The 26,279-nt window shown below is 40.2% G+C and overlaps 1 protein-coding gene across 1 annotated transcript in view; it reads right to left on the reverse strand.

Moving 5' to 3' along the window:
- gpc3 (glypican 3) overlaps positions 1–26,279 on the reverse strand; it is a 719,214-nt gene that overhangs the window by 243,125 nt on the left and 449,810 nt on the right. Inside the window, exons 4-5 of the mRNA XM_028815765.2 lie at positions 18,824–18,960; positions 9,948–10,073 (exon numbers count right to left, since the gene is read on the reverse strand). Of these exons, the coding sequence (XP_028671598.1) occupies positions 9,948–10,073; positions 18,824–18,960 (263 nt within the window). The remainder of the gene's footprint in view (positions 1–9,947; positions 10,074–18,823; positions 18,961–26,279) is intronic.

Here is a 26,279-nt window from a genome sequence, read left to right on the forward strand (position 1 = left end):
AAATGAGATATTAGGACAATTTAGTGTGAGTTAAACAAATGATCCTGATGGACTGAATGGTCTCCACTTGTTTGTCAAACGTTTTGTGCTCTTATGCTTTAATACTCAAATCAAAACTAAAGGTCAAAGAAACACACAAATATTCTAAATACCTATTGAGGATAAAAACTAAAACTAAACAAGATGACTTCAGCACACAATAATCCAGAATCTTGGACAAAGGGGAAACTGAACCACCATCTTAAATAGTGTCTCAGAGACGACATCAAGTGATGCAACTTCCAGTTGTCATGTGCTCTATTACCAATAACAATATGGCTGCTGGGAAGAAAATAATGGTGGCACCTGCATTTAAAAAAATGGTAGTGTAAAAGAGCCATGAAAATTATGATACAAATAATTAACATATCGAAACATATTAATGTACAAAAATATGTCCAGAATTAAACTCAGTATAAAGAAAAGCTCTAAAATCAGGACAGATGAGTGGATCAATGTAGCAGAGTTTAATACAGCTACCTGACACATCCAGTTCTCACTGTGCAGAGTTTGCATTCTCCCCCTGTGTTTTGTCTCAGAGTACTCCTATGATGGCAGGCTAATCATTACCTCTAAATTGGTCCAGTATGAATGAGTGACTGCAAGTTAGTGTCATGCCAAGCGTTGTTCCTGCTCTGCATCTGAGGCTGCCAAGATATGTTGCAGATCATCACAGTCTTGCAGTGGATGGATAAATGGATATGAATTTGTGGTAAATGGCGATGACCCAGTGTTACTGCATTTGTGACTGCTCAGCAGAGCTGTTTGACTATTTAGGAACCATAAAAGACTGAGAGTGCTCAGCTATCCTTCCATGTTCAAAACCTGCTTTTTACATTAATGAATCACTTTGGGGTGAAACATTTTAAAGACAGAAGAACACTTGGCACACACATTGTTCATGTACACACTTGATTACTTTAGAAGCAACTGAGACGTGTTTTTGGCATGTGGGCAGAAACCGAAGGACTTGGAGAAAACACAAGTGGACTTGTAGAACTCCAGACAGGCAGTGACTGGGCTGGGTATAGGACCCTCGTCCCTCAACCTTTAAAGCAACAAAACAGGCCTCCATGCCAGCCCAAAGCAAAATCATCAACAAATTTTATAAAAAAAAAAAGAAGAAAAAAAGAAGAAGAAATAAAACCAGTGAGTCAGGAAGTTACATTAAGCCGCATACTTTTTACCTGGCAAGAACTGCCCTATGATTAAAGACTGACCATAATGAGAGTGTGCCGAGAGTTCAATGAGTTTATTTCACTTTTTAAGACTGATTCTGATTTTTCTCTTAATATTATTAATCTTACTATAAGCCTTCTCCATTATTTTATGCAGCTGTCCACCCATTTTCTTAACCCGCACTTACAATTTCGGTTTATCTTGGCAGCAATGGGCATCTAGTCTAGGCAGGAAGCCAGTTCATTGTAGGACACACTTAAACTCATACCAGGACAATGTAGAGACGCTGATTATCCTACTGTAGAAGCACATCTTTGGATGGCGGGGAACTGATACAGAGAGGCAGGCAGCAGCCAGGCCGGGATTCAAATGGTGAAGAAGCGGCACTAACTGCAGCAGCAAATTGGACTGTGTGGATGGCACTCTGGATGGATTAACGCATCTTTTTAAAGTTTGCTTGTTTCTGCAACTTTTTTTGGTTAATCTTTCCTTATCTGCATTCTTCATAAGTATAATAATAATTTGAGAAATGTTTTGTCATTCGGTATGTCTGTGAATGCTGAGGCAATCCACTAAACCAGGGGTACTCAACTCCAGTCCTGACTGCAGGTTTTCATTCTAAACAGTTTCATAATTAGAATTTAGGCGTGGCAGATAATGAATGTTGGTATCTAATTATAATTACATATAATTATATATATTTTTCATTCTTCCAAGGCAAGTCTTTATCACATTGTAGATTTTTCAATTTCAGAGAACATTATCTATATGTTTTATGGTCCACAACACATTTGGACCTCATGGTCCTTCCCTTCTCTCATCTATGTCAAAACATTGCATTAACATAAACACATCCTGATACACATACAGAGGTTTAAATGGAAGCACATTAGCTGGAGAGCTGGTGATTCCTTTGTTCTTTGAGTGTGCTGCCAAACTGAATCTGTTTATAAACTAAAACAGGCTATTAAAGGTTCTGAATTGTAACAGCGAGTTAACTAAAACTAAGCCAGAAAACATATTGCTTCAGTAGTAAATACATGAGTTCTAATTTAGATAAAGCAAAGGCCTGCAGCCACTGCGGACCTCCAGGGCTGGAGTTGAGTACTCCTGCACTAAACTGTTTGGAGCCAGGCAAAATGACAATTTTAAGTGGCATTAAATGAGAAGTTCAAGGAAAATTAATTAAAAACATTTGATTAATCATGTTCATACATACTCATGAAGAGAACATGCTGATGCAACAGTCATCTTCAGTATTTAAAGAACTTTAAAAAGAAAAGCCACATTTGACTTGCCAGAGAACATGTACTGCTAAGACTTGTTATGTCAGGGTGCTTCCACTAGGGGGATGCACTTTGAAACTGTGCTTCATCTGTTAAGAGAATGACACACAGCACACACAGAACAGCACAGCAGTCCTGCCCATGGCCCTGTTCTGTCACTTCCTCCTAGACTTGTCAGGAGAGGCCTTGTGTTTGTCTGTAACTGGTGTTGTTTACATCACTATTAATTTACTTCTCGTAACCCACGGTACTAACTGAGTCTCCCATTCCTGTTCAGACTCGAGGCCAGAAGAGGTGAGAACAAGCAGCGAGGTCTGTCAGAAGTGCTAAGATGCCATTCTGGCAGCACAGGCATGTGGGTGTACAACACACATCTTCCAGGTACCATTTTACAGTTACGAAACTCCCAGCAGTTTGCAGTTAAACAACAAATGTCTACAGCAAGTTGCTTCTCATTTAATGTTGTGTTGTACTGCATTAGCCTTAACAGCAATCTAATCCTCACTCTGCATAATGTACCCTATAATAAATTTTAACATGCACACAGCTCTCCACATTACCAGCCTTCCTATCAACTCAACTTTAACTTTATTAGTCCACATAAGGACATTCATTTGGTTTGTGCATCTATACTAAGCTTATATAGACACAGGTTTTAATTATAAAAAAAGAAAAGGAAGGAGAAATACAAGGGACCACATATACTGTGTCTGAACATCATCATGCATATATACATTAAACATACAGTACGTACATACATACAAATCCAATTTATTCTTGAAAGGACATTAAAAAAAATTGTGTGCCATTAAAGCTTAAGGCAAAGAAAGTGAAGTCAATGATCTGACTGCTTCTGGAGAGGCCAGGCTCCCTGCCTAGTGCACTGTTCGGGACGGGTATTCCAGATTACTGTCATCTCAAGGTAGATGGGAAGGACACACAGTCCCCTTGGCTATCATCTACAATGGAAGCCCTTGTCCTGAAACTGTGAGACAGAGGGAGCTGTCAGCTTCTGCCTCGCCATATTGCAGGCATCCTGTTTTTTAGTTAATTAACTCCTGGAGGCAGCATAGCCCATCGCACCCTTGCCACTGGGGTCCAGTTATTACTGTCATTTTGTACATTTCATTTCTCTCAAAGACATTTCGCTAGGTGGTTGTGCTTTCTCAGGTGGCCAAAGAAAACAGCAGGAAATCACAGGGAACTGAAATTAGCCCAGCATTTGGAGAAAAGTGCTGAAATTTAAAGAGGTCACTATTTTGCAGATATTGGATGCCAGCACTTACTAATTCAAGGAATGCCTTCGGGTTCCAGGATTTCAGCATTTAAATATTTGGTATAAATGTTCAACACTCTTCAGGTACCAAAAACTCTTGCTTTCCATGGTATAAATGCAGTCAATAGCCAGAATAATTAGTTTAATTAAAACAAGACACAAGTGTCAAGGCCTAGAGAAAATGAATGATGATAAAGTGGCTGCACAGTAAGCTGGTCATGTCTTGTTCCAAGACTTAACAATTTAAATATTGTATTTTAATTTGGATTACCACTCTCATTACAAGCCTGTGGTTTAATGCTAGTTTCTTACCAACAGAAATCTCTTTTCTGGTATTGTGCTTTTACAAATCCATGTGTGATATGCTAGTGCTAGTGAATGTGGCCTCTTTAAACAGTCTGTCATTGCCTTCAAAGTCTTATGACACTGAATAGAATTACAATGGGGGACACAGAAACATGATGGCTGGATCCATGCTTGCCTTGGTTTAATATCTTCAGTTTCAGCATATTCTCATTTCATTTTTCATTTCTGACACAAAGAAACATATTGTAACAGTACTGTTGCAATTTGTCAGCACCATTGCAGTATTTCAGAATGAGAGGGCACCGATCATGCTTATTTAGCTAATAAGCTAATTTGTCATTATATCACGTCTAGCCAGTTTTTAACAGCTATTACAGTCTCCTGTTTAACTGCATGTCTCGGTTGTCTGCTAACAACTTTCCATGACCTTTGGCGTGAAGAACTGCTTTCATGTGACCATCTTGAATACACTTCCCCTTAACTGGCATTTTAAATCTATTGCATTAGACCTCGATTAAGTCCCCATGTGGTCTTCCCTAAGGTAAAGTTCAGCACCCATAGCAGGACAAGCTCTTCAGTCCCTCAAGGCATTCTGTTGGCCTCTTTAAACCTCCAGCTCTCATTCTATCTCATGGTTTTCTGTTATTTCTTTTCTTTCATCTGTCTTCTTTTTCCCTCTACTGTGCAGTCTCCTTTATACTGACTGGGTGCAGATGAGACCCTCCACAAACTCTGAGGTGTGAATGCGACACCTGACTGATCCACCCACATTTGCACATGAGTATGATCAGCCAAGCACTGCATCTAACTCCGGAGCAGCGCCATCATGTCCTCATCTACACCCAGTGTGAGCCTGCACGCTCTCAAGACTCGATTATTTGTTTACAATCTGCACAATGTCCTGGATCACTTATCACAGACCCCTGTGTCTATGTGACGTTTGCTCTCCCACATCCTCAAATGTGTGCATATTAGGCTAACTGGTGATTCTAAATTGGTTCCAGTATGGGTGTGCATGAGTAAGCCCCGCAGTAGGCTGTCACCCTGTCCCGACTGTTTCCTGCCTTATATCCAGTGCTGCCCACAATCCTGAACTGGATTAACCTCCTTGGCGTTAACTCTGGGTGTGACTCGGGCTTGGAATTCTATTTAATTACAGTTAAACCTGAGTCAGAGTCATGGTGATGTGTATGATACACTATATAGTGTTAAGTCTAATAACTCTTGGGACACTATTCTGCTGCCATCAACTGAAAGAAATAGCATTATGCTGCAAAAAAAGTATTTCCATGCTTTCTGCCACTTTACAGTAATTCTAAGGTAACTCATCAATATTTATTAGTGGGGCGGAGTCTCCGATGAAAAACTTAATGTCAAGGCCATAATTTAGAATGAAGTGAAACTGAACCATTGCTTGAACTGAGCTACACTGATGGCGATGTGAAGTGGTCTTCAGACATTGACATGGAAAGTGTCTGCACTGTATGACCATCTGGTGAATTCAATCACATGAAGCTTCATCATGGTGTGACAGTAGCTGAATGACAAAAAGGCAAAATAATTGCAAATCAAGTGCATGTACAAGCAGGACATTGGCCACCTAAGCTCTGTTCAAAGTGCAGCATCTGTCAATATTCATGTCAGGGGAAATGTGGAAGTCGCTAAGCCTTGCACTATGGTAGCGTGATATAACACAAGAGGCACGTCAATCATTTGGGTCAAGCACTGACATTCAAACCTCTCATGCTCAAGCAACACAAAAAAAATATAAGAAAAGTGTGCAAAGAAACCCACTTCTACTGTCCCAAATGCAATCTTAGGTTGTGCGTTGGTGACTGTCTCAAAACAAATCACATGAAGGACGCGTACTAAACTGCATCAGCAGAGAGTGGACACTAGCCATACCTTTTCTACTGTTACTAGGGGGCTCCGCCCCCTGCTCGCTTCGCTCGCCAACCCCTGGTGTTGGGAATGACAAAGAGCGTGATGTATGAATGAGATATAGAATAGTGTGATGGTGTAGATGATGCAAATAGAAAGCACACAATAAAGTGTGTGGCACAGTGTAAAGGTTTATTTGAAAATTTCTTTGTACACGCCGTTTAAGTGTAAAAGGTAATTCCAGCTCAGAACTTGTAAGGTCATTTAAGATGGTTATTGTTGTGATCAGAGTCAAGTTTGTCAGAGCTTAGAAAGAGTTTTGTCTCTCCAGGAAGTAATGGAATGACTTGGGTATTTATGTTTTCCACATTAATATTTTTTGGACATAATATAGTGCGTTGTGTTAAAAGGGGCATTTGGTCTAATGAGAGTGCTGTTCCAAATCTGTCTGTAACTAAGTCGTCGCAGATAAAGGCTTGAGGAATTGTAATAATATGTGGCTGAAGTCTATCTGTATTGGTGAGTGTACCATCTCTCACTTGTAATAAGCAATTGTTATGATCTGGTTCTGGACATCGTATCTTTTTTACTAACTGTATCTTTTGAAAGCAATGCCAATTGTCTGCGTATTTTAAGGTGCACTGAACAATAGCTGAGTGCATGGCATCTGGAAGAATAGCTAATCACTGTCTAAAATGTCCTCCTCATAAAAGTACCTTTCCTCCAAATCGAATATTATTATTCATAAACGTTTGTAGAAGTTTATGAATGGTGTTGAGTAAGTGACTTCATGCCATTGAACATTCATCAATAAACAACATTTTTTCAAGTCAGATGTCACGTGCAGTGCCACCGTTAATGTTCATAGTGGATACCGATTTGTAGGATCTAATGTAGTTGATAAAGATTTCACAGGTCAGTTATAAGCTTCTGTAGATATTCAGTATATGAATGTAAAGAAGGCAGTCTAATTTGACCCTTTTGACAACAACGTGTAAATGTATTACTTGTATTGCCAGTTGTTTCTTCAGGGAAGTGAACTGAATGACAGTGATTGCAAATGACATTCATTAATCCGAATGAATTTTCCTGGTGTATGTTTTTCTTGTGCCGTTTGAGAGGCGCGTTGTTGCATATGTAGTATTTGGGACGTGTTGTTTTGAAGCTGTAATCGATTTGCCTGTGCTGTGTGAGAAACCCGTTGTAGCCTTCGCTGCCATTAACGTATGTCTGAGACGGGAGGTGTTTCGTTTTGAATCCGTGCCTGTTGCGATGCAGCACTTTGATTGATAGTTTGCGTCATGTCGATCTAGGATGTAGATTTGTGCATATTTGCGTTGTTGATTTGTTTCAGGGTGCACTGTTCCAATGCGTTGCAGTATTTGTGCACATATGCGAAAGCAGTATGGGCCATTGCCTTTTGGTGGCCTGATATTTACTCCGGTAAATGCAAAAGCAAATGAACTATTGTAGGATCTAATGCAGTTCATAAAGTTTTTACTTTTAGGTACATCGTTAGTTAGAAGCTTTAGTTGAGCTTTGCGTTTTTGGAGTCGAGACATTTTTTCTTTTAGAAATATGGATAAGTAATAAGGAGTATTGCACTCACTGTTAATATGGAGCCTTTTCTGCGGTTGAACGGTTAATAGTGCCTTATTGTAATGAGATCCACCCATGCTGCATAGCCGTGTATTTTGTTGTTTCTTTCGTGTTCGTGTGTTTGTTCCTGTTATCCTTTCCTTTTCGTTTTGTACCCGTGACCGTGTATTCATGACTTGTTTCTTTCTCAGCATGCGAAATATGGATAAGTAATAAGGAGGATCGCAGTCACTGTTAATATGTTTCCTTTTCTGCAGTTGAACGGTTAATAGTGCTTTATTGTAAGGAGATCCACCAATGCTGACACCTATGCTGTCTAGTGTGAAGGTGTTGATGTTCACTGTAGAATATGTGGCTTTGGGTGTCACTTCTTATGGATGTGTCTGTGTGTGTGTGTGGGGGAAGGGTTGAGGATTGTTGTCGCGCGAGCGACTTCTTTCTTTTTGTGTTCCTGTGTCTTGTTGAATCCCCCTCTTTGTGTGTGTCCCGTCCCTTGCTTGTAGGGTCTGTGGGGTGGTTTTGTGTTCTTTTTTTTGTGTCCCATGGGCTTGTTGAATCCCCCTCTTGGTGTTTGTCCCGTCCGGTGCCTCTCTCGCCCTCTTTTGTCCGCCTTTCTCGGCTCCTCAGCCGACTCTCGCGGACTCTTTTTGCACCTGCGCAGTACGTCTTTTTGCAGCTACGGCCCATTGCCGGATGTGCCTGCGTCCATCATCCGGTTTAGCATTCTCGGTTAGTAATATGGATTGTATGTATATTGTATTATATATGTTGACGTCATTATTAATAACACCAATAACATCTTTTCTTTAAAAAAAAATCTTTGTTTCTGGCTTATTTTTCCAGGGGTAAACATAATGCTATGGAGGCTTTAGAAAAATATAATGTATAGTACAGTTTGTACCATGTCATATCAGGTCTTGAACACATTCTAAGATATCTGAAACTCAAACATGGATGTTACAGCTCTGGCTGTTGTGTGGCACTCAAGGACAGTCTGGATTACAATTATTATTACTACTCAGTACTTGGCTAGTGTTATGGCACTTCATTCATTTTTTCAAGTATCAAAGGAAATTATTTTTTAATCTCATCTAACAATCCACTGTTCTTGATAGTGTCATTAAAAAGACATCACCATGCAGTGATAAAATGAGCTTTTATAAATATAATTATTCACATTTTGTAGTCAATAAGAAAATAAGCATCACAAAAAAGGGTCTCACATTCTATGCAGCATATCAAATCTAAGCAGATTATATTTGTGTTTCTTGACTTTTGCTTACACCTGTCTTCAGGAGATTGTCATTTCTGATTCTGCCTACTGCCTGGGATTTCATGAAGCGTATGGTCTTCAGCTACACTAGGCTATGCTGCAATATAAAGGCATGCTGAGCTTTCCTCTGGTCAGGTTAGTAGTTCCTGAAGTTTTTAAAGTACCCCTTTAGGCTATAGAGCAGTGGAGACATCGCCTGAAGAACAAAAATTCCCAGTTATCTGGAGACTAACACCTGTCATATAAAAGGTGAAGCAAGAATGACCTTGTCTTACAGCTTAATTGCTGGCCTTAACATAGGTAATTCAAGTATTATAAAAAAATCAACACTTAATGTCAAGAGCCCCCTAACCATCATAAAATGTAGTTTATAAGAGAAGCAGTATGGAGATTCTAGCTTAATTAAGCCCCAAGCCAAACTTTGTTTGACGTTAGTTAAATACTAATTTTTTAGATATTGAATTACTTGTATTTTCCAGAGACACAATGGCAGAATTGACCATTGACTCTGGACTTTGTTAACTTCAGGTTTGATCACTAATACAAGTATCAGAGGAATATCAGCACCAAATTCAGTTGTGGTTGGTACTGGGAGCAAAAGAGAAGATTTGGTTGGCTTCTGATTGTAAAGAAACCTCACTTTTAGAGTAGCCATTATTATTAGATAAATCTGTTCATTGTCAAAAATGTACAACAACGAGGGATAAATACTTTTTCACAGCACTGTATATGTGTGTGCTCTCTGGGTAAATTCAAAATTACTTCAGTTATTTGTTTTATAATTCCTTCAGTTTTTACATATAATAACAATGGATTTTTCAATAAATTGTATTCTGTTGATTCTATGAAATTATGTTGAAATAGAAATTTCAAATAGAAGAGGACCCAGGGTGGTTAATATCATATTTTCCATTCTTCCCAATAGAGAAGGAACATGATCTAAATTCAGAAGGTTTTCCTGTGTCTTATGACCTTAGAGCTATAAGCAGAAGATTCAACAGTTTTGAAGTTTCAGGGTATATGGTTCCATTTCTGTCAAGAAGGGTGCAATACAGTATCTGATGAACATTTCTATATAACATTTCATTGTCCACTGTGTTCACCTCACCTTTCTGTCATCTCTTGACCATTCCAGCAGTAGGAGTTATTCTGCATGGCCGACTCGTGGTTGCACAACGTCTCAGGAAGAGTGCTGTAAAAATTGCTAAAACTTCGCAAGCTGATAATAAACTCCCTAAAAAAAAAGAGAAAAGATAAACTTATAAGTTTAGAAGGTCACTTGGACAATACAAAATGACTTATCTGGACAGCAGTAGAGATTACACACTTCAAAGATACCAAAGGGTAAAGCACACGGGGAGACCAACTGTCCATGGCAAGACTGAGCAAAATGACATAAATGCAGGGCAAAGAAACACATCCACATAAGTCCACACATCATGTGGAAGTACTTCTCAGCATTTCATGGCCACAGCCACAGACAACCTGAACATGCAGAGGTTTTTGAAAATCATCAAAAGTATGAGTGTCCCTTAGAGGAGTGAATTTCGAGAGCTTGGTACAGCCAGCTCTAGCAGCATCTGCACCACTTCCAACATAACAAAATAATCTTTACCTTTATGGGAAAAATGGATATCAGAAGGTAGAAGAAAAACTTCAAACAAAAGCAGTTTTCTCCTTAATGTACTTAAAATAACTCTTTCAGCTGATAATTCAGTCTTTTGATATCTTCACAAAATGGTATTTAGAAAATGTGAACTCTGCATTGTGAAGCCTTGAGATATGCCATGACCCCTTGAAAACATCCAGGATGGAACAAAAGATGTGCTAAATATTAAAGGTAACATTTACAGAGTAGTAAATAGATAACAACATCTGTGATAAGAGGGATTCATTGAACTATCACACACTCCTGTAAAACTGACCTCATCTCCATATATTATGAGTACATCAGACAAGGGTACTGTATATGTAGAGTATTTAAACGGCAAACGTCAGCACTCATACAATCTACCCTAATGTAAACTTTATGCCTGTCATAAATTTCAAGTTTAATAATAAAGTACACACTTACATATCAAGTATGAAAGCTTTCTTTCTGTTCATGTAGTGAGCCAACTAGACTTCATCTCCACACAAGGTTTCTATTTAAGTAAAGATGGCCTGAAATCTTTGAAAGAATTTACCAAGAAGGTTGTAAAGCAGCTTTGATTGGGAGAATGCTGCTAGGGAACACACATAATACAGGGTAAGTCAAAATTATGTTAACATTTGAATGGCAGAAACAATTTATTCACAAAACATACTTCATATGTACAAGATGATTTACAGGAATGTCTCATCCTATTTGCCATCATGTTCAACACGGGTACCATACGTGGCACATAAATTGTAAACAAAAATTGTATATAAGTATATACATAGCAGTACCATTAGTGTTAACATCATTTTGACTCACCCTGTATATGATGGTAGTGCAAAGACTGAAAATTGACGATGAAAAAAAAAATTGTATAAAAATTGAACTTCCAGAGAAACCTAGAGCTTCACTTTGCCAAATAATTTGTGAAGTAAATTGTTTATTGCCACAAGTGAAATTAGCGCTATAAGCACATATATTTTCATCTCATCTTCAATCTTTTTCTCCATATGTGAAAGCATAGCAAAATGTATTCTAGTGCAGAGCATGGAAATTTAGGGGGTCTTTGCATGGTAGACAGCACTTAACCTGCAATCACTTTGAAAGCCCTTCTCCACTACTAAAATCCATCGGCCTGGGTATTTGGTCAGTGAACCTCCTGAAGAAATCTTGCTTTGATTAGAATACGGACCTTGGGGAAGTAGGTGTAGATGGTGTTGCCTCTGAAACCATATGAGCCGTATGTGGTGGAACCAGCAGGATGAATGTGGAGGCAGGCAGTCCGTAAGGAAGGAGCCCTGGAAGACTGGGGTGTTGTTGGAGGATGGCAGAGGAAGGGCATAATGGATTCAGCTGTGTGACAGCCTCTAGGGTGCATTTTCTTCTCTTTCCACTCCCCCCCCCCCCAAAAAAAAACAAAACTAACAGTACTTGCTTTCCACCCTGAAAACATTATAATCCCCCAAAAATCCAGTTTTAGTGAGTTTTGCATTATACACTTTGTGGTAGTAGCAACACAGAGTCTATTCCATCACCATTGAGCACAAGGGAGGAGCAAACTTAGGGCAGGGTATAAATCCATTGTGGGGTCCATGCCACACACACACTATCGTCCTCACATCCCTATACTATTCAACCAATTTATTGTCACCAACTAACCCACTATGAACATCTTAGGAATTTGAGAACAAAATGGAGAGCTGATAAAATAGTCTACAGTAGCATGTGCAGAATGTGCAATATCCATGCAGGCATTTCCCGGGCCTGGAATTCAAAAGGTCTGAATCAATGTTTCCCTGCAAATTTTTCTCTGTGTGAGCAAAGAGTTCTAAAAACCAACAGTTTTTGAGCACCAATCTTAGCAATGCATTTCTGTATACAGCACAAAAAAAATCACACATATAATTATTTATTGTATTGCATATTTAGTGTAAAGTATCTAGAAATTAGCTGAACTGATATAACAAAGATTATTTACATATGTTTATTTCTATTCAAAATTTCACCAAATATTCCAACAGTTTCTCTTCAGACCTTTTCTGTCTTCCATAAAGTATAATCTCTATCACATTAACATTAGAATTGAAAGAGTTTAATTCTCATCAAGTTTTCCAAATGCTTGACATTAGACTAAATCCTCCTTCACAGTCAACACTAAAGACCTGCTATGTGCCACAAATGTCCAAAAGTGAGACAACCCCTTCAAGATAATCCTTTTTTCAAGCAAATTTTGCAGATGAAACCATTCACCTACAAGTAGTTAAGAATTTTTCCCAGAAGCCCATGCTGTAAGGTAAGTCTATTTAAACAAAACATTTCATAAACCATTCTGTCTTAAACACCATTCACCATTTCTTCAATGTACTACTTGAACTCTCAATAGCTTTGCTCTTAGACATAGTTAAAGTGACAAAGAAACAGCACAGATCATTTCATATAGTGTCTTTTTTTAAAAATCTGGTTGGTAATTGAATTAATTGCATTTATTTTTATTGAATTTTTGATAGTTTAACTGTTTGAAATTCAGGACTTTTTGTGAGAAACCATGTAAAATCTGTTAGCGATCCACCTAAAATGTACGAGCGATCACTTGTGCGCTTAGCTTAGAGGAAACACTGGTCTGAATACTTAATCAAGCAGCGTGGTTCAGCTGGTTTAATTGTATCCTCACTATTAATTGTGCATGTTTTTTCTTCACGTCATGATTTTGCCATCCTATGTCACACTTTACTCCTTGGCATCCCTTTGCCAACATGAAAACCTATTACACAACAGCAGATCAGTTCTCACACCTTTCAGTTCTCGTTCAGCTACCTGCCTTAGGTGGTGACTCCAACTCTTGGCTGCCTCTCTCCTCTGGTACACCTCGAGATTCTGTCTGGTCCAGTTTGGCTCAATACCCATATGTTCCCACTGAGGTGCTTTATGCTACCTTGTGTGCTGATGATACTCGGCTCTATGAAAAGACCACACATGTGCCATAGACAAGCTCCCTTCCTCATTCAGCAACATCAGTACAGAGGAAATGAACAAAACTCAACAGTTTCTTCTGGGATTTCAGCTTTACTTAAAAATCTTGACTTCTTCTGAAACGTACAACCTGAACAGAGTGTGTGTGCTTTTATCTGTGTCTTTTGTGTTAACAGAGTCTGGCACCACCATCTATGCTTGCCCATGTGGTTTTTTCGGGGGGCTTTGGATTGCATTTTCACAGTGAAGGAATCCTCTCAACATTCTATGACCATCCTCATAATTATTTCCTGGAGGACAATACAGGATTACTGTACATCTCCTAAAAATAAACACATTGCATCAGCCAGCCCTTCGATCTGTTTCCAAAAGAACACATGGAGGACATTCTGGGTGCCCAAGAAAAGATCATTTCACACCCTCTTTAGACCATTGCCATCAATGAAAAGTTTATGACCAATGCCTGGCTCCAAGTACAACATGAGACCATTGGCCATCTGAGTGACTCAATGAAATGGCACACAGCCATTTTACTGCCAATTAAAGGAGTGCCTTTGGACAAATAAACACCGTTAGAACATCCAGCCTCCACACTGAGGAACCCATTTGTAAATTAAAACAGGGTTAATGAGCTGTGAGGCTGAAAACACTATAAACTGGGCCACCATGTCGTCCAGTTCCTCCTACCTGTGATCTTTCTCTGCTAATGAAGGTGTGGGGAGTGGGGGAAGAAGGATCAACAAGATTAATATCTCAGGGGCTTGTGCCACAAGACAGACTTATAAATCTGAAGCTCTAAAGTCTCAACAGAGGCAGGGTAAAGAGAATTTTAATAGAAAACTTGAAGATTCTTGAAGGGTATTAGCAAGGTTAACTGCACTAATTATTTTTCACAAGGGACAGGCAGTTCAACCCAAGGCAATGGAGTGAAGCTAACAAAAGTTGTCCAGAGTAGAGGGATCTTGGGAGATTTTTGCATCAAGTGTTGAAAATAATGAGAAACTCACTGAGTGAACCAGGCTGAGCACACTCAGGGATGCAGTAGGCACCTTGGGGGCTGTGAATCGAGGAGGTCCCAAGACTTGCAGTGATTACAATTCCATAATGTGGAGTGCTACAACTAATCGAAACACCCACTGTGCATGTTCAGTTTATTAATTACAACCCAAGTTTGCAGATTTATTGAAGATGCTTAGTGGCTAAAAATTACCATTTCTCCCTATTAGATTAATAAAGCAATTCATTTCAACATTTAACTGCTATTGACTGAATGACAAGTTTTACTAAACGGTAGTGGAATGAATAAAATACCATGCAGACACCTTTAATGGGGGATTTAATTTCTATAGGACCACATGGGGCCACTTCTTAGATAAAAGGCTTAGAGGAATTCTTGAAAGGCCTTTCAGCATTTTATGGAGCATCGCTACAGAAATTTAGAGGACATTTTTTTTTCACACAAGCATATTAATTAAATCCTGACAATGATACGCTACCTGTTAATAAAGACTGCCTGAACGATGTATAATTTAATATTAATTAATATTTAAATGAGGCACTCCATAATGTGTTAGTGGTTTACTTCACTCTTATAATGGGCTTCATCAATATGCATTTTTCTGGTCATTTAAATGTAGCTGGTGTGTCACAACAGCTCAGTGGTTAGTGTTGCTGCTCAGTCCCTGGTTTATTTTCCAGGCCGTGCCCAGATGGATTCTGCACATTCTCTCTGTGTCTGGTGAATTTTCCTCCCAGGTCCAAAAGATGTGTGTATTAGGTTGATTGATGACTCTAAACTAAGTGAATGAGGGTGGATGTGTTCTGAGTGTGCCCAGTGATGGATTGGTGCTCTCCTCATTATCGTGAACTGGGTTTATATTGATTTTTGGAGAAGCAACTGATTTATAGGTCGCATTTTAACACAATGTCCAGTGCCACTGCCTTTTAACTCCAAGGGATAGGATTCCGTTCACTTGGTATCCATGTGGTGTTCATACAGTTGTATTACTGATGCTCTGAAACTGATTCCCAGCTTGGCTATTGTTTTGATGTACTGTAGAGACATTTATTACGTGCATGGAACTATTATTTTGAAATGTTCTCTTTATGAGTTCTGTTACTATATAAAGATGTGTGTATGTTAGCTGCTTTACATGTAGTTCTGTGAGCGACACAGTAAGTTGAACTTCCTTGAATTCTCTATTGTTGAGTTACATTATGGAATGTAGACACTGTAATGGTATCATCATCTATCATCATCTACTCCACATCTCTCCTCATTTACTTGGAAAAGTATAGAATCTCATTGGCTCAAACACCACTTTCATCCAAGCCATTAGAAATAGAAGGAAAGTTGATCAAAAGAAAAACTACAAGCACAGACAGATGACAAACGGGTTCAAGAAGTTAAATAAGTACTTTCTCAAAGCTTTTGCACAAGGCCATTGCTGTTATAATGTACAGAACTTTGTACTTTTGATGAGCGCTACTGAACAACTAAAAGGCATTATAACTTCCACAAGATGTACAAGACTCAACATATACACAATATCAACAGCTCTTTATCTTTTCCATCCATGGGAGTCACTGTTGATAATACCCCAGGACACGGTGCCTACACATTCAGAAGTCATAATCAAGTTTATCATAGATGGCAGAAAGGTTCAAAAAGGAAAAAGGTACTTTCAACAAGATTTTACACAAGCCTGACAATGTTAGAATGTTCTAACATCAAATACGATTGCCCCTGTGTTCACTACAAACAACAGGCAAACGCCAACACAACCATATTTAGTCATTTATCCCAAGGAAGACAAACTTAGACTCCAATCCACTTTAAGCCCTCATGCTGGCCTGATTGTTTTCCATTCCCTTTTATCTGTATTCCACTAGTTGTCTTTATAATTTTATAATACACAATCCAAATCCAAAGACATGCCAGTTAGGTGGAATGTTGTTGCTAAATTTCCCCCATAATAATACTGTATGTACTGTATGTGTGTGAGTGTGTGCATTCATCCTGCAATGGGCTGGCACCCTGTCCTGGGATTATTCCTGTTTTATGGCCGGTGCTTGATGCATGAGCCTGTTTAGAATAAGGGGGTTTAGACAATAAATGGATGGATGAATGTTATAATATGTAGGAGATCAGAATTATGCTTCCTCCCAAATCCCAAAGATGAGTGTCTTGGACAAACTGTATGGACTAATTTGATACTACTGCCTTTTGCCGAGTGTTTAACTTACCTTGGTGTGTTCATTGAAAGCCCCTTATGGTTGAGCCATTTCCTGTTTAGTACATTATTGTAAATTTGTGCACACACTCTTGAGTCTGCGCTCAGTGATGAGCACTACACAAAAATACATTGAACTGAAATGGAAATGAAATGGCAGCTTATAAGAGCGAGGGTGGATGTTTACATTGGTGTGCCTTGGCAGAGACCAGCGTCCACTACAGTGCCAGCCGCAACTCATGCCACTGGGCAGGCTTCAGCTTCTGGGGACTGTGTACATGAATAGCAGAAAGTGTATTTAAGCACTTGCCTGATGTATTCATTAAAATACAAAATTATACTTAATATATAAACCATCCATCCATCCTCTTCCGCTTATCCGAGGTCAGGTCGCAGGGGCAGCAGCTTGAGCAGAGATACCCAGACTTCCCTCTCCCTGGCCACTTCTTCTAGCTCCTCTGGGAGAATCCCGAGGTGTTCCCAGGCCAGCCGGGAGACATAGTCCCTCCAGTGTGTCCTGGGTCTTCCCTGGGGCCTCCTCCCAGTTAGACGTGCCTGGAACACCTCACCAGGGAGGCGTCCAGGAGGCATCCTGATCAGATGCCCGAGCCACCTCATCTGACTCCCCTCGATGCCTGAGCTTCTCACCCTATCTTTAAAGGAGAGCCCGGACACCCTGCAGAGGAAACTCATTTCAGCCGCTTGTATTCTCGTTCTTTTGGTCACTACCCATAGTTCATGACCATAGGTGAGGGTGGGAACATAGATCAACTGGTAAATTGAGAGCTTTGCCTTACGGCTCAGCTCCTTTTTCACCACGACAGACCAATGAAGAGCCCGCATCACTGCGGACGCCGCACCGATCCGCCTGTCGATCTCACGCTCCATTCTTCCCTCACTCGTGAACAAGACCCCGAGATACTTGAACTCCTCCACTTGAGGCAGGATCTCACTCCCAACCCTGAGAGGGCACTCCACCCTTTTCCAGCTGAGGACCATGGTCTCGGATTTGGAGGTGCTGATTCCCATCCCAGCCGCTTCACACTCAGCTGCGAACCGATCCAGAGAGAGCTGAAGATCACGGCCTGATGAAGCAAACAGGACAACATCATCTGCAAAAAGCAGTGACCCAATCCTGAGCCCACCAAACCGGACCCCCTCAACACCCTGGCTGCGCCTAGAAATTCTGTCCATAAAAGTTATGAACAGAATCGATGACAAAGGGCAGCCCTGGCGGAGTCCAACTCTCACTGAAAACGGGTTCGACTTACTGCCGGCAATGCGGACCAAGCTCTGACACCGGTTGTACAGGGACCAAACAGCCCTTATCAGGGGGGCCGGTACCCCATACTCCCGGAGCACCCCCCACAGTATTCCCCGAGGGACACGGTCGAACGCCTTTTCCAAGTCCACAAAACACATGTAGACTGGTTGGGTGAACTCCCATGCACCCTCCAGTACTCTGCTAAGGGTGTAGAGCTGGTCCACATTATTTATATAATATATAAACCATGAAATGCTTTTCATGAAGTTTTCATTCTCATCGAATGCCTCTTATTCTCCAGTCCTCACTTTTGCTGGCCCAAATCAAACTATCTGTCCACTTTACAAATGTATTTATTTTGGTGAGCTTTTGCATAACTCAACACTACAAACAAACTGTACAAGATGCAGTGCTCCTCACACTTTATAATCACTTGGGAAATAAAAGAACTGATGGCAGGGGAGTCGCAGGATGCTCGCAGCCCACCTCCATCCATTCTGAGCTATCAAGAGTGATGGGAACAGCCAGAAATGAGCATTCATATTACAATGAAGCGTGGGCTAGTTCTTTCTAGTGGTCTAAATTTAGCATGAAACACTGAAATTGACTCTTGTTTTTTTTCTCTCCTTGAAAACCCCTGGGAGTAGACATGAACATAGGCAATTAGCAATGCCTGTGTTCCAGTCTTGGTCTCAGTTCACTGCAGATTTCTATTCCTACTTCTCAGGCAAAGACATGGTGTCCTTTATCTATCTTCTTCTGTGATGTCACTTCACATAAAGATGTGCACTCTCAGTGCTTTCCTAGGCAAACTGTAAAACTAAGACCCTACAGTCCTCACTCGTACGAGCCGACAGCAGAACGGCAGTCATTCTCACCTTCTCCTCCCAGACAGGGTTTCTTTTGGGTCAATGGGGGCATTCTTGATTCTACGCGGTTCCTCCACTGGCCGTGTCACTGGTATGTGGGCAGAACGGACCAACCTCTGAGGAGCATTGCCACACACATTGCTGACCTAGAGGAAACAAGACAGGACATCTGTTAAACCTTCACAATCTGCAAAAAGACTCAGTATGGAAGAGAAAACAAATTACTAATAAATCTGCCAGGTCCTTTAAAAAATAAGGGGGGGCAAACAGAAATTCATTGCCAATTCAGCAGTGTAACTAAAAGTGAAGGCGCCTGCTCCGCCTCTCTGTCGTCAAATGCAATTAAAAAACGGTTCGCAGCGCCTAAGAAACTTAGTGGAGGAGATCGGATCAGACAGAGGGATATACCTTCATTTAACATTCAGGCCACTTTTATCAGCACAATGACTTTTTCATTAATATAACAAATTAGTTCCAATTACTTGTTCAGCTGCAGGCCCTCTGCTCACCACTCTTTTGTGTGAGTTTGTGTACAGTCTCTCGGCATTGTTGTTTTAGACGCCTCATAAAGTAAGGGCTGAAGGGGGAACTTTAAACAGACCTTGAAATTATGCAAGGAGGTGCAAAAGGCGCATCTCTGAGACAGATATAAAAGCACACAGCGGCAGACTCTCTTCAGGTATAATAAAAACGCTAATGCATGGTAATGTTTAGCTTGTGGTTAATGATTTGCCATTTTAATTTCCCCAGGGATTGATTAGTGACTTAAATCTGCCATACCGCTAACATCTAATTGTATTGCTCTTCTAAGTGAATAGTGTTATGCTATCTCCACTGCATACAAATTATTGAAAATAAAGGCCTTTGGCGGTGCTGGACATCTTCATTACACAGAATGGACAAACAATTGGCTTTAGTATCATTAGAAGGCGAGAAGCTTGCATGACCATGCCACTGGTCAACATCCATTGAAAAATGCAAACCAGTTACAACAATTCAAGGTGGGGTGCAAGATACAAACCAGCACTGGACAGGGTGGCAGGCCACTGAAAGGCCCACTCACACACCAGCACATGCACTCATATAGGGCACATTTACAGTTGCCAAATAACATAACCTGCTCATCTTTTAGAGATGTGACCTACAAAGACATGGGAAGAACATGCAAACATCACATGGACAACTGAACATGGGATTCAAGCCCAAGATGAGGTGGAATTACATGGGGAACTAAAAATGTAGAAATGGCTTACTGTAACAAAGAGCTCTTCTGTACTCAAAATACTTGGACAGAAGAATAATCTCACTGTTGTATTTTCTGACTTAACAACCTGATTAAGGTTCACACAACATTACCTGAGATTCTTTATTGTTGTACTATAACTGAGTCATCTGTATGACAACAGTACATCCTAACTTTAACAGCGCTCCCCTTCTTGTAATCGCTGGGGTTTAAAATTGCACTATATTTGTTATAAATATGCAACTGAGGCTCATACAAGAAGATTAAAAACAAATGTGAAGTGTGAACTTCCATGGAGCAAGTCTGAATGAGATGCTCTAGCAGGTCCATGTCTGAACATATCAAAAATGTGGCTGCTTTACTGAGTATGCACCTTGGCGACCAGACACAGGCCTGAATATAAGTCAAAGTAAGAAAGTCAAATATACAGTGCATCTGGAAAGTATTCACAGCGCATCACTTTTTCCACATTTTGTTATGTTAGCCTTATTCCAAAATGGATTAAATTCATTTTTTTCCTCAGAATTCTACACACAACACCCCATACTGACAACATGAAAAAAGTTTACTTGAGGTTTTTGCAAATTTATTAATAATAAAAAAATTGAGAAAGCACATGTACATAAGTATTCACAGCCTTTGCCATGAAGCTCAAAATTGAGCTCAGGTGCATCCTGTTTCTCCTGATCATCCTTGAGATGTTTCTGCTGCTTAATTGGAGTCCACCTGTGGTAAACTCAGTTGACTGGACATGATTTGGAAAGGCACACACCTGTCTATATAAGGTCCCACAGTTGACAGTTCATGTCAGAGCACAAACCAAGCATGAAGTCAAAGGAATTGTCTGTAGACCTCCGAGACAGGATTGTCTCGAGGCACAAATCTGCAGAAGGTTACAGAAAAATTTCTGCTGCTTTGAAGGTCCCAATGAGCACAGTGGCCTCCATCATCCGTATGTGGAAGAAGTTTGAAACCACCAGGACTCTTCCTAGAGCTGGCCGGCCATCTAAACTGAGCGATCGGGGGAGAAGGGCCTTAGTCAGGGAGGTGACCCAGAACCAGATGGTCACTCTGTCAGAGCTCCAGAGGTCCTCTGTGGAGAGAGGAGAACCTTCCAGAAGGACAACCATCTCTGCAGCAATCCACCAATCAGGCCTGTATGGTAGAGTGGCCAGACGGGAGCCACTCCTTAGTAAAAGGCACATGGCAGCCCACCTGGACTTTGCCAAAAGGCACCTGAAGGACTCTCAGACCATGAGAAATAAAATTCTCTGGTCTGATGAGACAAAGATTGAACTCTTTGGTGTGAATGCCGGACGTCACATTTGGAGGAAACCAGGCACCGCTCATCACCAGGCCAATACCATCCCTACAGTGAAGCATGGTGGTGGCAGCATCATGCTGTGGGGATGTTTTTCAGCAGCAGGGACTGGGAGACTAGTCAGGATAAAGGGAAAGATGACTGCAGAAACGTATAGAGACATCCTGGATGAAAAGAGCGCTCTTAACCTCAGACTGGGGTGACGGTTCATCTTTCAGCAGGACAACGACCCTAAGCACACAGCCAAGATATCAAAGGAGTGGCTTCAGGACAGCTCTGTGAATGTCCTTGAGTGGCCCAGCCAGAGCCCAGACTTGAATCAGATTGAACATCTCTGGAGTGATCTTAAAATGGCTGTGCACCGACGCTTCCCATCCAACCTGATGGAGCTTGAGAGGTGCTGCAAAGAGGAATGGGTGAAACTGGCCAAGAATAGGTGTGCCAAGCTTGTGGCATCATATTCAACAAGACTTGAGGCTATAATTGTTGCCAAAGGTGCATCGACAAAGTATTGTGAATACTTATGTACATGTGATTTCTCAGTTTTTTTATTTTTAATAAATTTGCAAAAACCTCAAGTAAACATTTTTCACGTTGTCATTATGGGGTGTTGTGTGTAGAATTCTGAGGAAAGAAATGAATTTAATCCATTTTGGAATAAGGCTGTAACATAACAAAATGTGGAAAAAGTGATGTGCTGTGAATACTTTCCGGATGCACTGTATAGACAGTTCAAGTAAAGGTCCACATTTACATTGAAAAAAGAACAGCTACTGGCACAGGGCCAGACAAAATATTCTGTGTATTCATAGTGTAGTAGCTAGCACATTCACTAGAGGTTCAGACGTTTCACTACAGTTTTGAACAATTAATGTGTGCTCAAAGTGAATGACAGCCTCACCACAAATAAATAGTGATGACAGAAAGATGGCACTGGTGTGCACCTGCAGAGTTTCTGGTCAGCTGAAGATAATGATGAAACCTCAAGATCAGGTCAGCCGAACTTGCAGGTGCCATCTTTGAAATCAGTTGGTGCATACTGACCACAGACTATTGGTGGGCCAGTGGCTGAACACATTACTTTCTGGTGGCATTAGAGTAATCTCTATCTAAGGCACACAAGGAGTGCTCATATCTACAGTGAAGCAGTAGTACTCCATTGTGGCCTGGACAAAATGTTTATATCTTCAAGTAGTACGGAGTAAAGCGCTAAGTTGGTTCACTCAAAGAAATCAGTTGATACTCTGCCCTGTTCTAGCAGCTACAAATTTGACGTGACCTTTCCAACAGAGGCAATAGCTGATAGTGGAGGCTAACAACTACAATGGTTAGACTGGTCTTCACAATCTGTGTGTGCCCTTATAAGACAATGGCAGTATGGGCCTGCCTCAGCCATACAGGCACAGGTCATAATAAGGACCTTTTTCTGTCCAGGACTGAAGAAAGCACAGCAAACTTCAGGCCATTTGGCATTCTTACAATGATCCTCATTCTGCAGATTGGCAATGTAAAAGCAGACCGCCTTGCTCAGAATCACTTAATGCATAGTGGTGCAAAAAGATGTCGGAGTTATCAATTCAATCAGACAAATACTGTTACCAGTAATGAATATCTTCACTTCAGTCCACCCTTTCATTTTCTTAACTGACATTTTACATTATATGGTCACAGAGCAGACAAAGTCAATCCCATCTGGGAGGGACAGAATAAACACGTATTCACTCATACTGGACCAATTTACAGTTCAAAATTAATCCAACATACATATCTTTGGAAAGTGGGAGGAAAAAAGGAATACACCAAAAAAATTAAAAAAAAAAAAAAAAAACTCCCATGAACACATGTAAAATATGCAAACAACACAAAGAAAGCAAGCAAGCAGACAGTCTGAGGTTTCTGGAGCTGTAAAGTACTAGACACAATGATACCCACCTTTATTCAGTATTAACAAATATATATTTATCTTTCTTGTCCTTAAAGTGTGCTTACCTTTTGATAAGTCCAACCAAAAAGAGATTTTTATTTTTACCACATTGCCATTTTCCATAGCTCACTGATATGAGGTGTGTCCAGTACCACATGATTATTCATACTGTACATAGGACAGGTCTGATCCTTATTCCAACTCTGGGCCCTAAATCTGGCTTGTGTTTTTCATACCAGGTCCTACCTAACCAGGCTTGCTGTTCTTTTTTCACTGCATGTTCTCATTCTACTATCTAAGTGTAGATGACTTGCTACACAGGCTCCATAATACACAAGTGAGCAAGTAAAGCTTTATAAGTAAACAACGACCCAATTTTTAAATGGACATTCACTGATTGCTGTTATTGCTTTTAAGAAGTTTTCTTGTTTAATTCAAAAATAAAACTGTGTTATAAGTAACATACCGATACCCAAATGAATGCAAAAGTTAAAAATTTGGTAATGTTAGATGTCTTGGTCAAATGGTTTCCTCTGTACATATGTAGATGGCCAATGTTAGTGATGCCAAGTGGCCATACTTAAAGAACAACAGGAGACCATTCAGTCCATCAAGGTCATCTGGTAAACCAAAAGCTAAGCTGTCCCAGTATCTCATCCAGACATTTTTAAAAGCTCTCAAGGTTTCTGCTTCAGCTACATGACTCGATAGTTTGTTCCAGATTTTCACAACCAATTGTGTGATGAGGTTCTTTCTTGCTTCAGTCCTAAATGAATTCCTTTCTCATTCCCACTGCAGACCTGGAGTATGTGTTGCATAATTCTATTGAAGGAATTCAGAAAGTCAAGTTTTACTCATGCCGTCGAGAATTTTGAAGGCCTGGATTAGGTTTCCATGTACCTTCTCTGCTTAAGGCTAAACTGATATAGTCGCTTAGTCATGCTTTTAAGTACAGGGTCCATTTGGTTGCTCATTATTTTGGGAAAACAATGAGGTTGAAAATGTTTCTAGTGTTTGGGTTATTGTTAAAGAGTATTTGTACTATTATACAAGGTGCTTAATTAGCTGTGGAAAGCATACCCCCGGACATAGACAGACAGACACCAGAATGTTCAAAACACAATCCTTTATTTCTGTACAGCACCACAATGCCTTCCTCCAACAACTCTCTTCCATTCATCCTTTCTCTCTCTCTCTCTCTTCTTCTGACCTCCACTCCCCTCCTCATCCAAGTGAGTCCAATCAAGTTGTATATATGACTGCCACTTAGAAATATTTGAACCAGTTGCACCACTAATTCCAGCAGCAAACAGTTCAAGAAGCATAAGGTTGTTGAAAGGAGAATGTCCAGAAATAAAAGGACGGAGAATCAGAAGATTTCTATCTCAAAGCCAGGACTAACTTTGTAGCAATTTTGCTCAAGTAGAACAATATCTTTTGAAACGAGGAAAGAGGAAGAGCAGAAAGATCTAAGAGAAGGAAAACTTGATGAGAAATGGAATATTAGAGGAAAGGAAAGAAACTGAGATTCAGTTTTCCAAAAGGCTGAAACTTTAGGACATTCCCAGTTCATATGTAGAAAAGTACCCAGGTGTTTTAGAAAAGCCAAGAGAACAAAGGAGATCATTAGAAAGGCGTTTACGAGGAGTGAAATACGGGCAGGATGGAGTACAATCTTGAATTGTGTGTGCTGATGATTGGGATTCTTATAGGTCACGTTCCAATCAAGAGGAGTAGACAGTGACAGACTTACTGAACGGGCAAGGACATGAAGGTAGACTTGTGTAAAAAGGCATAAGCAAGAGAAGCATTTCACCTGAGTGGACAGAGAATAAGAAAATGTTAAAAAAGGGAGCAGATCAGAGGAGACAGAGGAATACGACAAGACTCAATAGATTGAATAGAAAATGTGCATCTAAGCAACTGAAATGTTCTGAACCCTGAGTCATCAAAAACACCCCCAAGGGTAATGATGCCAGGCTCTGTCCAGATGGAGATAAGGTTACCTCCTATAAGGAGACAGGGTTTGTTAAAAATGGGGGTGTGTGAATGCAGACATGTTTATCTAGGCTTAATTTAGGGGACTTCTGTGTTAAATTCGTGGAAGGGCAGAAATGTGCCAGATCTGGGGTGGACCAGGTTAGATTCAGTGGAAAACTAGGATGGCAGGGGCTTCATAATTTTTTTTTTTAACAGAATATTTTCCCTGTGTTCCCTTTATAGCTTGTAGATTATAATTAGTATTTTGTTTGATGTATTTTTTTTTCTTTCTGGTGATGTAATTTTTATTTAATATAAAACGTTCATTATACTGTGATGCTTTGTTGTTTTATCATTAGGTACCACCATTTTGTTGTGGTTTACCAGAATGTGGTCATCCACTGTTAGCATGAAATGTTCCCGTATGGGTTACGTCATTGCCGTAATCACATAAAAGCCAGCATTGAGCTGTTACATGTATCTGAGAATGTGGATAACTTCTAAAATGCTTTTGCATGTGCTTAACTTATGAATTCCCAGTATTAATTAAACATTTTTACTGACTGACCTTTTGACATAGAGTTTTGGTTTTGTTTTGGTTTACTTGCATGGTTTTATAAGTTTTTAACTAAGTTTCTTTTCCTAATCCTAAACCAATTTTTCCTGCTGTTTCCATCCTGGGGCAGAATACAAAACAATTTAATCCATGAAGGAGCCAGAGCCATTTGTACCAACATTAGACACACGGCAGGAACCAATCCTGGATGGGGCATCAACTCCACCTCAGAATGCACTCAAACTCACTTATATGGGGCCAATTTAAAGTCATTAATTAACTAAACAGGATGTGGCAGAAAAACCCGAAGTACCTGGAGAAGAAAACAATGAAGACATGGGGAGAACATACAAACAGGCAGTGACCAGGCCAGCATTTAAACTCAGTCTCTAGGAAATGTGAGGCAGCACTAACTACTGCACTGCTGTGCCACCCATCTAT

The sequence above is a fragment of the Erpetoichthys calabaricus genome, chromosome 12 (genome assembly GCF_900747795.2).
Source record: "Erpetoichthys calabaricus chromosome 12, fErpCal1.3, whole genome shotgun sequence".
Taxonomy (NCBI): Eukaryota; Metazoa; Chordata; class Cladistia; order Polypteriformes; family Polypteridae; genus Erpetoichthys; species Erpetoichthys calabaricus.